We start from the raw sequence: 16,810 nt of genomic DNA, 5'->3' as shown, positions 1-16,810 counted from the left end.
ACAAGAGCGAAACTCCATCTCAAAAAAAAAAAAAAACAAAAAAAAAACAAAAAAAAAACACAATATTAATCTCATAGTTCCATCCACTATGCCAATCTATTAACTGCTAAAAGTTTCTTGCATTCATCAGCAGGTCCTTTTAGGAAGTTCTCTTGATTGCATTAAAAGCTTTTGGTAAAGTCAGGATGACTGCCACCACAGAAATAAACCCACAGGAACTGGAGCCAAGTCACTCGTTGATTTATGTAGGCAGTTGGAGAGACGTGCATTTGAAAGGGTATGGTACAGAAATAAAAGAGAACTCTCAGACATAAAAAAAGACAGATTAAAAATAGAAAAGTTTATGTTTTATTGAGCAATGTGAGAATGTCACAGTAATTCACCAATAATGCCACTTGTTCATTTCCAGTGAGCAAGGAAGCAACGAAAAAGTATGTTTGCAGCCCAAGATAACTACTTACCCCTTCCGTCAAAGGGGAGCCTTCCACTCCTCTGGATCTCCGCTGCTTTCCTTTCCAAGGCCCCTGCTCCTCCAGTTACCCCTGGTGACTTCCTGTTTTGGTTTCACTTTCCGGGCAGGCTGTACTCTCTGGGATAACAGAGAGGCGTCCCAGCAGCAGCTGGTTCAAGGATGCTGCATCTTCAGTCAGACACCAGATGGAGTGTCTATTTTATGCTAGCCTGGCAATTCTGATTCCTGAGCTTTTCTTTCAAGGAGCTGTATGGGCCAGATGACACAGGCCAGGTGCATTGACACGGTTTCTACTGAACCAAGTTCAGCAGAAAAACCACAGCAATAGAAGCTGGAGATTCTCTAGCCTACAAAGCTGAAGTTGACTCTCATATTCATGTCAAATTTTTCCTCTTTAGCACATTATTCTTTTACTATAACACAGATCCCACTCTAGACTGTCCTTCAAATTAGAGAGAACTAAATTGTGTATGGTCCTGTTTCTAGTTATGGTAAGCTTTTTTCTCACTGTAAGTTATAAGGGTCATGGTGGTATCTAGTAATAATTAACATGAACATCGACTCTGAGGCCAGAATGCCTGGGTCTGAACCACTTCCTAGCTATGTGACTGTGAGCACGTTATGTGCCCTCTCTGTGCCTCAGTTTTCCTTATCTGCAAAATGGTGATATATGCTGAATAATTTTTACTGTTACTACTATTGCTTCATTCCTACAAGATGGAGGCCCTATTACAAGGGCCATGCCCAAGACAGCTTTGACCCAGGTCTTTAACTCTCCCTGGTGAGATACCCACCTGTTCTTGATTACTGTCTTGTTAAAAGAGTGTCAATGTGTCTGCTTCTTTATTTTTGCATTGTTTTGTCTCCACAAAGTCTTTTGAATTTCTTCTCTTCCAGGTCAACCTGATCTGAATGGTTTCTCCTAAAATATGAACTTAATTCTGTTTCTACTTGCTAATCTTGAAGGCATTCCCTCCAATTGCACCATAGATTCTTTCTGATCAAAAGCTCTCATTCCACCTATTTCATGCACCATTCTATTATTATTATTATTATTTTTAAGCTAAACAACCTGCTGTGTAACTATTACTCACACATTGCTGTTGGGAATCTAAGATGGTACAGCCACTCTAGAAAACAGCTTGGCATTTCCCTGAAAAGTGAATCACGCCCCCACTCCTTTTCCTATTGGGGTGGCAGCCAGGCAGGGAGGCAGGACAAGATCATAGAACCTCCTTTGACCGTGCCAAGCCATTGTGCACATACTACAAACTGTCAGAATGAATGGTGGTCACATTCTCCTCCTTCGGATCTTAACTCAAAGGTCCCACTTCCATGGACTTTTTCAAATTAGGCACTCACATCTAAACAACCCCAGCCAACTACTCTATCACATCACCATGTTTTTTTTTTTTCCTTCCTAGCATTTCTGTAAGATAATTGGAGAGTCTGATATTTATTTGTTGTTTGTCTCTTCCACTAGCATAAGTTACATAAAATCAGAGATTACACCAGGCGAGGTGGCTCACACCTGTAATCCCAGCACTTTGGGAGGCCGACACGGGCGGATCATGAGGTTAGGAAATCGAGACCATCCTGGCCAATACGGTAAAACCCCGTCTCTACTAAAAATACAAAAACCAGCCAGGTGTGGTGCTGGGTGCCTGTAGTCCCAGCTACTCAGGAGGCTGAGGCAGGAGAATTGCTTGAACCTGGGAGGCAGACGTTGCAGTGAGCCAAGATTGCACCACTGCACTCCAGCGGGGTGATAGAGGGAGACTCCATTTCAAAAAAAAAAAAAGCAAAAATTGTGTGTAGAGATTGTGTTTATCTTGATTACAGCCAAATGCCTAGCATCTGGCACAGTGTCTGCCCAGAGAAGGCATTCAAAAGATATTTTTGAATGAATAGATAAAACCATTTCTTCTTTAAAAAAAATTACTATAGATGTGGCTACTATGCCATGCAAATAGATCAAGAAGTGTGAGAGTTACATAATAGACATTTATTCATTTCAAACAACAGCATGGATTTCACACGAATTTGGCGAAGCCCTTCCCTAACAGAACAAGCATTCGCATTAGGGGAAAAAGGCTGACCTGCTCTAGGGATGAAATACATTCACCAAGAATATGGATAAAAACAAAAACAAAACAGACAGTAGAACCAAAAAACAGAGACCTTAAAGGAAATGAACAACATTATACCAAGTAATGTTTATAAATCCAGATCATAATTGAAAGTAGGTTACAAAAATGGAAATTGTAAGTATTGTTATTCTTGTACTTTTCACACAAGCAGAATTTTTAGAAAAACTTGAGGCCAGGGAGTACTAGAGAGTTTCTGTATGGCAGGGAAGAATTCTTTCTTTCAAACAAGACCAAAAACCTCAGGACAATGAGAAAGTATATCTTTTAAAAACTGATTTCATAGTAATGTTTCTATATATTTTGAAGCATCTTTAAGTATTTAGAGCATATAAAATTAATTCATTTCTTTCCCGGTTAATAAAAAAGATACATTCACAGAATCAGCAGTACTTAGAATAAAAAATAAACAGAGGAAACAAGACAAGTAACTCAATAACAACATCTTCAAGGACATGTTCGGTCACTTAAAAACAAGTGTTTTTTGTTTTTTTTTTTTTTTGCTTGTTTTCAACTACCTCTTTCATAATTAATATTTCAAGTATAGCTGGTTCAACAGGGCATACTACAAACTGTCAGTATCACAGTAAGTACAGTGCAATACAAGATCATCCAAAAACACGTTGACACTTCCAAGATACTGGCATGGGGTCTATGGAGTTGTGTGTGTAAAATTTTAAAAACCCTTCCTACGGTGATGTTTAAGGCCAGGAGCATTCATCTCTCAACCTTGTGTCAATCCAGGAATCCATAGGGCTAGGTGTCATTAGGCAAGAGAGTAGTTTGTTCCTCCTCTTTGCTGAGGACATTTTGAGATTTAGTCCTACATTGAGGGAAAGAAGAAATGAATCTCAGTATTTCTCATCTTAAAAAACAAAAACAAAACAAAACAGAAAACTCAGTACCTGTATCTTCATCCAGCTATCTTATTTAAAAAGCATCTACTGGCCAGGTGCAGTGGTTCAGGCCTGTAATCCCAGCATTTTGGGAGGCCGAGGTACATGGATCATTTGGGGTCAGGAATTCGAAACCAGCCTGGCCAACACAGTGAAACCCTGTCTCTATCAAAAATACAAAAATTAGCAGGGCATGGTGGCTCATGCCTGTAGTCCCAGCTACGTGGGAGGCTGAGGCAGGAGAATCACTTGAACCTGGGAGGCAGAGGTTGCAGTGACCTGAGATTATGTCACCGCATGCCAGTCTGGTGACAGAGCAAGACACCATCTCAACAAATAAAAATTTAAAAAAGTATCTACCAACTGATAAGCCTCAGAGTGCCTAGAAATCCACTGACTGGATTTGTTATGGCTGTAAAATGTTACTTATTTTCCACTTGCACTGGCTAACTTTTAAAGAGAGAAAAAAGCCCAAAAATTGATCATACCTTCTTCTCCTTGAATACTCCAGTAGATAAAACAAGCCCATGGCTAATCCCTTAAACACAATCAAATGTACTGATTAATGTAAATTTTCCAAGTCAAGTTTTTCCACAAATATAAGAAAAATGAAAATAAAAGACTGGTTACTCACACTTATCAGTGCCCATAGACCTTGTGCAGCCGCTGCCCATTCAAAACCAATTTTCTCGTACAGAAATCCACCCAGCGTCGGTCCTATAAAACCACTAACAATAGAAAAAAGAAAAAGTATTCAATAGCGCAAAAAATAATAATTACTTCATAAAAGCTACATGATCCTTCAATTGTAAGTCTTCCTTAAATTGGAATGTAAGTACTAAAGAAAAAGTTAATTCCTGGGCACAGCATTGAGTAAAAGAAAATAAGTCTACCTGATTACGATATTCAACATTTTTAAACAATTGTGAAATTATTAGTGCTTCTGAAAAGTTGGCAGCTTATATAAAAATTAAAACGATGTAACCAGTTTAAAAAATTCTTTATATTATTCTATTCTCAGTACTTGCAACCAATATAACTGAATTCAAAATAATATATTACATTGTTAGCATAGTTACCGTTCTGGTAGAAGGTAAAAATATAAACAAATGAATAAATGAAAAAAATTGTAATAATTAGAAACATGTTTCTATTAAAGGAACTTATAAATATCACTTAAATAAGATAAAGTACATGAAACCATTTTGACTAAGTATTAAAACTGCTGGTATTAGCATTGATTGTGGAGTGAGAGGGTATGGATTAGAATTCTGGCTCTGCCCTAGATGAACTGTCTTTGAGAAACCCATCTGATCGCTCAGTGTTTCAATTTCTTCATCAACTAAAGCGGGGATAGTATTAATATCTTCCATCTTACAGGTGTGAATGAAATTAAATGAGGCCAGGTGCAGTGGCTCACACTTGTAATCCCAGCATTTGGGAGGCCAAAGAGGGCAGATCACCTGAGGTCAGGAGTTCAGGACCAGCCTGGCCAACATGGTGAAACGCTGTCTCTATTAAAAACACAAAAATTTGCCAGACGTGGCGGTGGGCGTCTGTAATCTCAGCCACTCAGCTGGCTGAGACAGAAGAATCTCTTGAACCTGGAGGTGGAGGTTGCAGTGAGCCACGACTGTACCCTTGCACTCCAGTCTGGGTGATAAGAGTGAAACTCTGTCTCAACAAAGAAAGAAAGAAAGAAATTAAATGACTACTCACCCAATTGACCACATTGCACTAAAAAGACCTGATACGAGTCCCAATGTACTTAATCCCTCTTCAAACCCATTTTCACTGCAAAAAGAGACATGAGTGTGTCCATTATTAAAAGGAAAACCTGTGTGAAAGAAAAAATTGTATGATAGATCAATTAAGATAAACCAGGGATCATCTGGACCAACAGCAAGAACACTCCTAACATAAAAGCAAATCTAATTTAAAAAAATTTTCATAGTTACATTCACTCCATGGTTTTCTAGAAATAATTTTTCTACATATATTAATATTAAGAAGAGGCTGGGCACAGTGGCTCATGCTTGTAATCCTGGCACTTTGGGAGGCTGAGACTGGCAGATTGCCTGAACTCAGGAGTTCGAGACCAGCCTGAAAAACACGGTGAAACCTCATCTCTACTAAAATACAAATTTAAAAAATTAGCTGGGCGTGGTGGCATGTTCCTATAATCCCAGCTACTCGGGGGCTGAGTCAGGAGAATTGCTTGAACCCAGGAAGCAGAGTGTTGCAGTGAGCCTAGATCATACCACTGCACCCTAGTCTGGGTGACAGAGCAAGACTCTGTCTCAAAAAAAAAAAAAAAAAAAGCAGCATTGCTCATTTGCATTAAATGCTTATAAAAATATATTACTAAAACATTCTTAAAATGAGAAAAAGATGAAAAGAGAACTAAGGAAACTTTTAAAAAACAGAGATAGCTCCTTATTCCTATGAGAACTGTTGAATTGACCCAGCACAGCCACAGTACTTAAGTGTCCTTCATCATCACGCCTATTAAACAAAAGAACAATGACCAGGTGACAGATGCCTGGTCACCTAGGCTTTGGCATGGACCTCCTCCCTGAACGAGGAACAGTGCTGAGACCTGTTTATTTTGCTTTAGCTTTTCAAAATTACATATATACTGAGGCATAAACCAAGCCAGACATCTGTCCTCAACCCATTTTAGCTATTACTGTATTAGGAGTACTATTATCATTTCTATTAGTGTATTATTACTATGTACATCATCATATCATAGGCTACAAAATCATGAAGATTTAACATTGGGGCAAAAATATCCAACATGCTGCAAAATTGAGAAATTGAAGAAAGCCTGTGATACTTACTACTTACTCACAATACAGCTCTTCAAGCATTGGATTTAACTTACTATGCACAACTGAGAATTTCCGGGAAAGTTGGAATTATACTCATTCCAGCAGAGATGCCATTTATAACTAATATCAGCACCAGCAGCCAGAGCTGACTGCGAAAGGGTTTTGGAGAAAATAAAAACAAAAAGAAAAATATTAGCGTTTTAAGAAACACGAAGTTTTAAATGCTAAGGAAGTTAGGCTCCCAGAGAAGTTAATTTCACTGATTACGTGCCTAGTCTCATTCTCTTCCCATCTAACTCATTTCATTCAGTTAGGAGCCCTTTGGCTCCTTACAATTTGGGGGTGAAAATTCACCCTGATTATCTCCATTTCTTTGGTCCTTTGGTCACATGTATCATGTCTGGAACCAGCCTGGCTTCTCACCAGGCAAAATCCCTTCAAAATTGGTAAAAATGTCAATACTAACACAGTTCTTTCAATCACCTGGCTTTGAACTTCAATTAATTTAAAAATGGCATAGAAGGAAAGAAGTAAAAGAGTCAGGGGACACATTTGTTCCATGTGAGGAGACCATGCCAGTTACTTAGTATATGTTATCAGATTTAATCCTTGTGACGTAAGTACTATTATCAGCTCCTGTTGGTAGATGAGAAAACCGAGGCTCTTAGAAGTTAAGTGATTTGCCCAAGTTCACACTAATAGCACATGGCAAAGGCAAAATATACACTCAAGTCTGAAGGACTCTGAAATCCCTTTCGCTCCATGTTACCATGTTTTATCCCAGAAGTACCTCAAAACGTCTAAGAAATTCAGTTTATTTTAGCAACTAAATTATATTAAGCAAGGTTTAATAAGCAGCTAATACATGGTAAGTCTATACAGAAACAAAAACAGATTTGGTCCCTGCCTCAAGGAATAAGGAAGACAAACAGAAAAAACAAAAATATATTCTAAGAACTATCAACTAAAAGGTAGAAAGCAATACATGCTATTTTAAAAATAAAGTATAAACAAGTATGTACAATTGAAACACAGAAGGAGAATACGCATTTTTGTCATCTGAGACTGATTTTATGCATTTTTTTTCTGCTTGTCCCACTGCTAGCTTCTAGTAGGGTCACATATTGTCAGCCTAACAACTCAATAGAGTCCTAACGTTAATTATTTAAATATTAAGGCTCAAAATACTAAACTACACCAGTGTTACAACAAAAGTTTTATAAATAATTCCTAATGTTATTTGCCCAAACATACAGAAGAAGAAAAACATTACCTTTTAATATGCAAGATCGGGACAGGCCCTAAGAGCATGTAGCACCCAGCAGTGATTAAGTTTCCAAACACTAGAAGCCATTTCCTTAGATGCTGGTAAGGAGAAAGAGAGTCAAAGTGATTCTTGGAGGTGAAGACCCTCGGTAATCAAACAATGTAAAACATTAGTAAAGAACACAAGTCGTGTAATGAAGAAAACAAAACTTTACATTTAAGAGAAAATAAGTAGGCGATAAACTCGAAAGCAAGGGCAATATATAACAAGACAGAAAGCGAACAAAGGACAAAGATTTCTTAGCAGGGGAGTGGATTGCAGATCAGATTTTGCACATGATGAACTATTCCAAATATAGCAATGAAAAAACTAACTATAAAAAGCAGTGACGGGCCAGGCACGGTGGCTCACACCACCTGTAATCCCAACACTTTGGGAGGTCGAGGCGGGAAGATCGCTTGAGCTCACAAGTTTGAGACCAGCCTGGCCAACATGGTGAAACCCTGATTCTACTTAAAAAATACAAAAATTAGCTGGGCATGGTGGTGCACATCTGTAATTCCAGCTACTTGGGAGGCTGAGGCAGGAGAATTGCTTGAACCTGGAAAGCAGAGGTTGCAGTGAGCTGAGATGATACCACTGCATTCCATCCTTGTGACAAAGCAAAACTGTCTCAAAGAGAAAGAAAAACAGCAGTGACCACCAAAAAATCCCCACCAAGTATTAATAGTTACAATACCTAAAAAAAAAATCATATTATTAAAAAATTACCTACTAGAGGCTGAATGCTTCTGTCCCCCCAAAATTTATATGTTAAATCTTAACACCCAATGCGATGGTATCCAGGGGTGCGCCTTTGGGAGGGGATTAGGTAATGAAGGTGCAGCCTTCATGTATAGGATTAGTTCCCAACCGTATACAAGAGGCCCTAGAGAGCTCCCGTGCCCATTCCATCATGATGAGGGTAGAGTGAAAGACGACAGTCTGTGTGCCAGGCAACAGGCCCTCATCAGACATCAAATCTGCCCGTGCCTTAATCCTGAACAGCTCTGTCTCCACAACTATGAGAAACACATTTCCGTTGTTTATAAAGCCTCTCAGTTTATGGTATGTTGCTGTAGTATCCTGAATGGACTAAGATTGTGCCCAATAAATTTATCCCTTATAAACTACTTGAATCAGTACAAAAATTACAGGGGTACCATATCTGCTCAGTTATGTAAGATTATGTCTGAAAACCAAGCTCCAAACACTGTTTAAGATACCTGCTTTTTGTCATCTGGGTTACAAAGTAATCCACAAGTAATTTTGTTCTTGATAAATATATGAGCAAATCAAATAAAGATGGAAATACAAAATATAAGCCTTAAAGCCACAGAAGTTTGAGATTTGACTAACAGTACTAATTCTGTACTTCTGTCATCTGGACTGAATGGTTTAAACCTAGTTGAAAGAGAACAGAAGAAGTTTTTCATCAGAAAGGCTATGGGAGAGAGATCCAAGGTGGCTGATCACTAGCAGCTCAGGATTGTAGCTCCCAGTGAAAGCACAGAGAATGAGAGGACGCCACACTTTCAGACGAATTTTTGTTGCTCATGCACCCGGAGATTCCCAGCGGAGGAGCCCCATGGGTCGCCAGCGGGACTCTTGTAGCCGGCTAGGTGGTTTTGCCACTGCCTTGGTGCTGCAGTTCTTGGTGCAGAATAAAAGCACCATCAATCATAATGCCGCTGTTTTGGCCGGCGCAGTGGGTTGCTCAGATTTTAGTGCCGGGAATCAACAAGTTGGACGTCCCCTCAGAAACCCAATTATAAAGACGGTAATTATAAAGACCACAGATGGATAAATCTATAAAGAAGGGAAGAAAACAGCCTAAAAAGGCTGACAATATCCAAAATCAGAATGCCTCTCTCTCTACAGGGGATCACAGTTCCTCATCAGCAACGGAACAAGGCCTGATGGAGAACTGGTGTGTTCCATTAACAGAAGCAGGCTTCAAAAGGTGGATAATAAGAAACTTCTGTGAATTAAAAGAACTTGTTCTAAACCAATGCAAAGAAACTAAGAACTTTGAAAAAAGGTTTGACGAAATGTTAATAAGAATACACAATTTAGAGAGGAATATAAGTGAATTAATGGAGCTGAAAAACACAACATGAGAACTTCGCGAACTATGCACAAGTTTTAACAGCCAAATCAATCAAGCAGAAGAAAAGATATTAGAAGTCAAAGACCAACTTAATGAAATAAAACAAGAAGACAAGATTAGAGAAAAAAGGATAAAAAGGAACGAGCAAAGTCTCCAAGAAATATGGGACTATGTGAAAAGACCTAATCTACGCTTGATAGGTGTACCTGAATGTGACGAAGAGAATCAATCCAAGCTGGAAAATACACTTCAGGATATTATTCAGGAAAACTTTCCCAACCTAGCAAGGCAGGACAATATTCAACTCCAAGTAATACAGAGAACACCACAAAGACATTCCTCAAGAAGACCAACCTCAAGGCACATAATCGCCAGATTCACCAGGGTTGAAATGAAGGAGAAAATACTGAGGGCAGTCAGAGAGAAAGGTCAGGTTACCCATAAAGGGAAGCCTATCAGACTCACAGCAGATCTCTCAGCAGAAACCCTGCAAGCTAGAAGAGAGTGGGGGCCAATATTCAACATCCTTAAAGAAAAGAACTTTCAACCCAGAATTTTACATCCAGCCAAACTAAACTTCATAAGCGAAGGAAAAATAAAATCTTTTGTGAACAAGCAAGGACTCAGAGATTTCATCACCACCAGGACTGCTTTACAAGAGCTTCTGAAAGAACCACTACACATAGAAAGGAACAACCAGTATCAGCCTTTCTAAAAAATACCAAAAAGTAAAGAGCATCAACATAATCAAGAATTTACATCAACTAATAGGCAAAACAGCCAGCTAACATTAAATGGCAGTATTAAAATCACATATATTGTTATTAATTCTAAATTTAAATCGACTAAATCCCCCAATCCAAAGACAAAGACAGGCAAAAAATGCCAAAACCCATCGGTATGCTGCATCCAGACCCATCTCACATGCAAGGATACACAAAGACTCAAAACAAAGGGATGGAGAAAGATTTACCAACCAAATGGAGAGCAAAAATAAACAAATAAATAAAAAGCAGGAGTTGCTTTAAAGCAACAAAGATCAAAAGAAGCAAAGAAGGATATTACGTAATGATGAAACGATCAATGCAACAAGAAGAGCTAAAGATCCTAAATATATACACACCCAATACAGGAACACCCAGATATATAAGACTTATAAAGAGACTTAGACTCCCGCCCAATAATAGTGCGAGACTTCAACATCAATATTTGACAGATCAATGAGACAGAAAATTAACAACGATATCCAGGATTTGAACTCAGATCCGGAACAAGTAAACTTAGTTAACATTTATAGAACTCTCCACTTTAAATATATAAAATACACACTATTATCAGTACCATATCACATCTGTTTACAGGTTTCAATGAAATGTTGGTTGGCTGCTTGTTTGTTGTTTTCTTCCCTCATTTATTTTTTCACATCTCTATTATTAAGCACAATTATGGGCTTTTTTAGACTGCATTCTAGCCCGGGCAGTAAAGCAACACCCCCATTCTCTCTCCCTCTTCCTCTTTCTCTTTCTTCCTCTCCTTCATTCCTTTTTTTCTTCTTTTTTTTTTAAAAAAAAAACTTTTCATAAAAAAAAAAAATAGCTATGGGATAACCAGTGTATTTACGTGGTCAGTTCTTTCACTCAGAAAATCTAAATTATCTCCTCCTAAAGAAGAATCTCTCAATTTGATCAACTCCATAGTAGCCTCTAGGACTCTGCTCTTTTTATTAAGATCAATCCATGTTTTTGCATTACGAGAGTTTTTTCCTTTAGAGAGTATAATCCAGGAGCCAGATGTGGTGGCACATGCCTATAGCCCCAGCTACTTAGGAGTCTGATGCTGGAGGTATCACTTGAGCCCAAGAGTTCAAGGCTGCAGTGAGCAATGATCACACCACTATACTCCAGCCTGGATGACAAAGTGGAGGTAAGAAATTGAAGAAGAAAGTCTAATCCAATAGTTTTCTTTCTTCGTTTCTTTCTTTTTTAAGCATAAGACGCTTCCTCTTTTCACAGGTGAAGCAATTTAAAGTGAATTGGCGGCCGGGCGCGGTGGCTCAAGCCTGTAATCCCAGCACTTTGGGAGGCCGAGGCGGGTGGATCACGAGGTCAAGAGATCGAGACCATCCTGGTCAACATGGTGAAACCCCGTCTCTACTAAAAATACAAAAAAAACATTAGCTGGGCATGGTGGCGTGTGCCTGTAATCCCAGCTACTCAGGAGGTTGAGGCAGGAGAACTGCCTGAACCCAGGAGGTGGAGGTTGCGGTGAGCCGAGATCGCGCCATTGCACTCCAGCCTGGGTAACAAGAGTGAAACTCCGTCTCAAAAAAATAAATAAATAAAAATAAAGTGAATTGGCTTAGAGTGATAACCGACCCTTAGGGTGATAGAAGACACTGAAACCTCTCCATCAGTCCAACTGAATATATCAGTTCTAACCAGTGGACCCCTAGAGTTCCAAAGGAACAGTTGGAAAACCACTACTCTAAACATACAAAAGTGACTCAAATATAAATTAAGTGTACATACTGGCATTTTATCACTGAGGAGACCAAACAGTGGTGAAGAGATGGCATAGGACAATGCCAGACCCAGGAATACTAGTCCCACATATCCAGCTGGTAAATTAAACTGTAAAAGAAATCCCGTATTAAAGTTACATAATTAAGTCATTTTAAAATCAACATCCCTATTTTCCTTCTACCATTTCTTTAGCTCTTGTTATTACCATGAGTCTACTAATAATATTCTGCATTTTTCCTAATTTTTGTCTTACCTTTGAAAATGCATAACTTTTTCTCTATGAGGGAACAACCTAAGCAGATGTCAGAAGAGTAGATTTTTTGCTTTGTAGCCTTTGACATTAAACATATTTTGCTTCCATAACTCAGAGCATTTTGATATGTAAATTAATGTTTTGCAGACTTTAATGTGCATAAAAATTACCTGGAGAACTTGCTAAGAGAGGTTCTTGGATTCCAACCATAGGGTTTCTGATTCAGAAAAAAGAGGAAAATAAATTTCTAAATATTTCTTAGGTTGGGCCAGGCGTGGTGGCTCACACCTGTAATCCCAGCACTTTGAGAGACCGAGGCAGGAGGATCATGAGGTCAGACGTTCAAGACCAGCCTGAACAACATGGTGAAACCCCCATCTCTACTAAAAATACAAAAATTAGCCTGGCGTGGTGGCACACGCCTGTAAACCCAACTACTCAGGAGGCTGAGGCAGGAGAATTGCTTGAATCCAGGAGGCAGAGGTTGCAGTGAGCTGAGATTTTACCATTACACTCCAGCCTGGGGACAGAGCGAGATTTCACCTCAAAAAAAAAAATTTCTTAGGTTGGAGTTGGTTAATAGGATGGGCCGCAGCACTTCAACCTGAAAAGGGAGTGGCAGTGGTAAGGCTCCACCAACAGCCCTGAGGGAGCAAAGTCTGTTGTAAGGCCTGGTGGGGTGGCTCACGCCTGTGATCCCAGCTCTTCCGGAGGCAGAGGCAGGTGGATCACTTCAGGTCAGGAGTCTGAGACAAGCCTGGCCAACATGATGAAACCCCGCCTTTACTAAACAATACAAAAATTAGCCTGGTGTGGTGGTGCATGCGTATAATCCCAGCTATTCAGGAGGCTGAGGCAGGACAATAGCTTGAACCCGGGAGGCAGAGGCTGTGGTGAGCCGAGATTTTGCCACTGTACTCCAGCCTGGGTGACACAGTGAGACTGTCTCAAAAGAAAAAAAAAGGTCTGGTACAGTCCATCATCAGCCAGAAGCAAGCAGGGCCTATACTACCTCCCATGTCACAGATGGGTCATCTATAGTTATCTTTGAGGAAACCTCCTGTCTTCCTCGTCTTTTTAAAATGAATTACATTTACTTGAGAAACAACAACAAAAAAAGATTTCTTATAAGATATACACAAACAACTTGGATTTCCCAGAGATTATAGATTTTCATTGTTTAGACACAGCTTCTTAAAAGCACAGAAAAATGGCTCAAAAGTACAGGTTGTTGATGATCTAAATGGACTGTGTCACCATAATCACAAACCATTTTTCTTATGAGTACCTTATGGATACTCACTGGCTAAAGGCAATATTATAATACTCTGTAAGTCTTGGACCAGGCACTAAAATAACAGTCCCCAAGTTTACCTGTAAAGTACCCCAAACTGTCTTTAGTGATTTTAAGGGGTAGTATAAAATTATAGCAGTGGTGGCTCACGCCTGTAATCCAATCACTTTGGAGGCCAAGGCGGGCGGATCACCTGAGGTCAGGAGTTCAAGACCAGCCTGACCAACACAGTGAAACCCCGTCTTAAAAAAAGAAAAAAAAAAGTTAAAAAAAATTATAACAAAAATTAATTTTAATCTTTACATTCTATGATAGGTAAATGTTCAGAAAGTATTTGAAATGATTAGAAACTTTATTGATCATATTAGAAACTGTATTGAAACTTAAGTTTTTGTGTTACTTTAAATCTAGTGCCTCCAATAAAGTCATTATTGGCTAAAGTTAGTCATTTTTGTGCTTTATCAAAACATATTAATTCTCCAGTGTAATTAACTACCATACCTGGTAATGGACTTTAATGTATCAGGAAAAATATTTTTCCAAAAATATCTAAGAACAAATTTCGATGACATCAAACTTTCAGAATTCAACAATTTTTTTTTTTTTTTGGAGACAGAGTTTCACTCTTTTTGCCCAGGCTGGAGTGCAGTGGCGCGATCTCGGCTCACTGTTACCTCTGCCTCCCGGGTTCAAGCGATTCTCCTGCCTCAGCCTCCCAAGCAGCTGGGATTACAGGCATGTGCCACCACACACAACTAATTTCATATTTTTAGTAGAGACAGGGTTTCTCCATGTTGGTCAGGCTGGTCTCGAACTCCCGAACTCAGGTGATCCGCCCGCCTCAGCCTCCCAAAGTGCTGGGATTACAGGCATCAGCCACTGTGCCCGGCCTCAACATATTATTTTTTAATGCTACAGATTCTTGGTTCCTTTCTCCATTTCAAGAATAATGTAGTTCATAGTCATTTGATTATATGAAGTAGCCTAAAAAGTAAGTGGACCTAGGGAAGATCTATTACAGAAGCAGCACATCTCACATCAAATGAACTACTGTGCACCCCTAATGTCTTACTGCAATTCAAACAAATAGAGGAAATGTGTCCTTGTTAAGCAGCATGGACGATGCCCAAGCTAGACCTGCAATGGCATAAGCAAGGTCTTGGAAAGGAGGAAACCAGTGTTTTGGCCACTTAGTGAAAGACTTCTTTCATTTTTACTAAATCAGGTCCCCAGTTCACAGGGATGGCAGAGAGGGACAGGCTATGTCAGTGTGTAGTGCCCGTCCTGCATCCTTCTCACAGCCGTGCAAGGATCTTTTCACAAAGCAGGGCCCAAGAACAAGCAGTTACATCCACCTGCTACCATGCAGCACTCTTCAGCAATAGGGCAACCTACCTTCTCCAAAACAAAGAGAGACAGAGTAGGATCAAGGAAGCCAAAACACGAACTGAGTGAGTTGATGACGAAGGCTATAAGGCCAATTTTGGGTAAGGCAATCAGTTTCCAGAATGAGTGTTCACCTGGATCAGACTCTTTGGGGAAAAAGAAAAAAAGAAAAAAAAAATCAAAGGAATTAAAATCTCTTAATTTTAACTTATTTTGAAAACTGGTAAGGCCATCTTTATCTGGTAATCAAAATAACTCAACCTCTGTGTTTCCCTAAAATTGTATGTCATCTACACTTGAACCTAAATTTTTCAAATCTAGAGGCCACATTCAATTTATCAGAAATAATTTCCCACATTTAAAAAGAATCAGAGTGTCAGGGGAAGAAGGGTCTTAGGTTACAGGTTGTAACTATTATACTTATCCTAGCCAGAGATAATATCAGGTTTGGACCTTGTATTAATCTGTTCTTACACAGCTAATAAAGACATACCTAAGACTGGGTAATTTATAAAGGAAAGAAGTTTAATAAACTCAAATTTCTATCTGGCTGGGGAAGCCTCACAATCATGGTGGAAGATGAAAGAAGAGTAAAGGGACATCTTACATGGGAGCAGGCAAGAGAGCTTGTGCAGGGAGGGCTCCCATTTATGAAAAACATCAGGTCTTGTGGGATTTAATACCATGAAAACAGTATGGTGGAACCACCCCCATGATTCAATTACCTCCATCTGGCCCCACCCTTGAAATGTGGGGATTATTATAATTCAAGGTGAGATTTGGGTGGAGATATAGACAAATCATATCAGACATGAAGCTTTTTATTTTTTTTTTTAAGAGATGAAGGATCTTGCTCTGTTACCCAGGCTGGAGTGCAGTGATGTTATTATAGTTCACCGCAGCCTCCAAATCCTGGGCTCAAGTGATCCTGCCTCAGCTTCCCAAGTAGCTGGGTGTACAGGTGTGCACCACCTCACCCAGCTCATTAAAAACATTTTTAGAGATGGCGTCTCCCTTTGTTGCCCAGGCTAGTCTCAAATGTTTGACTTCAAGTGATCCTCCCATCTCAGCCTCCCAATTATGGATGTGGAAGCTCTTTGATGGCTATGAGAAGCCCTCATTTATCCCCATTTCTCCCACAACATCCTGCACAGTTCAATATTCTATAAATACTTGTTGAATCATGATCAAATATGGGGCCAAGCGGAAAAACATCATGAAGTGTGGTTCAACTATTTCAAGTGTTATACTTAGATTTTTTCAGGATGTAAGAGATAAAGTTAAACCTAGGTGTTAGGGTGTTTCTTTCTTTCTTCCTTTTTTTTTTTTTTCCCTTCCCTTCCCTTCCCTTCTTCCCTCCCCTTCCCTCCCCTCCCTTCCCCTCTTTTTTTCTTTTTTCTTTCTTTCTATTTTTTTTTTTGACAGAGTCTCCCTCTCTCACCCAGGCTGGAGTGCAGTGGTATGATCTTGGCTCACTGCAACCTCTGCCTCCTGGGTTCAAGTGATTCTCGTGCCTCAGTCTCCTGAGTAGCTTGGACTACAGGTGTGCACCACCACATCCAGCTAATTTTTTTTTTTTTTTTTTTTTTT

The 16,810-nt window shown here is 39.4% G+C and overlaps 2 protein-coding genes across 5 annotated transcripts in view; both read right to left on the bottom strand.

The window, feature by feature from the left end:
- The window catches only part of LOC116548986 (vascular non-inflammatory molecule 2-like), a 14,707-nt gene extending 13,493 nt beyond the window's left edge, over positions 1–1,214 (bottom strand). The window contains 1 exon segment of the mRNA XM_032274437.1: positions 1,161–1,214. Within this exon segment, the coding sequence (XP_032130328.1) occupies positions 1,161–1,214 (54 nt within the window).
- Positions 1,215–3,113: 1,899 nt separating this feature from the next.
- Positions 3,114–16,810, bottom strand: part of SLC18B1 (solute carrier family 18 member B1) — a 27,931-nt gene continuing 14,234 nt past the window's right edge. For 2 of the 4 annotated variants that reach the window (XM_032274746.1, XM_032274749.1), the window contains exons 7-13: positions 15,230–15,366; positions 12,294–12,395; positions 7,623–7,714; positions 6,403–6,498; positions 5,235–5,309; positions 4,150–4,243; positions 3,801–4,053 (exon numbers count right to left, since the gene is read on the bottom strand). In XM_032274746.1, the coding sequence (XP_032130637.1) occupies positions 3,922–4,053; positions 4,150–4,243; positions 5,235–5,309; positions 6,403–6,498; positions 7,623–7,714; positions 12,294–12,395; positions 15,230–15,366 (728 nt within the window). In that variant the 3' untranslated portion in view covers positions 3,801–3,921. Of the gene's footprint in view, positions 3,443–3,800; positions 4,054–4,149; positions 4,244–5,234; positions 5,310–6,402; positions 6,499–7,622; positions 7,715–12,293; positions 12,396–15,229; positions 15,367–16,810 lie in introns of those variants that run through there. The other 2 variants (XM_032274747.1, XM_032274748.1) reach the window with 2 other exon arrangements.

The sequence above is a fragment of the Sapajus apella genome, unplaced genomic scaffold (assembly GCF_009761245.1).
Source record: "Sapajus apella isolate SASKATOON/1434 unplaced genomic scaffold, GSC_monkey_1.0 scaffold6, whole genome shotgun sequence".
Lineage (NCBI taxonomy): Eukaryota > Metazoa > Chordata > Mammalia > Primates > Cebidae > Sapajus > Sapajus apella.
The sequence above is the reverse complement of the archived record's forward strand: the minus strand, read 5'-3'. Positions and strand labels throughout refer to the sequence as shown.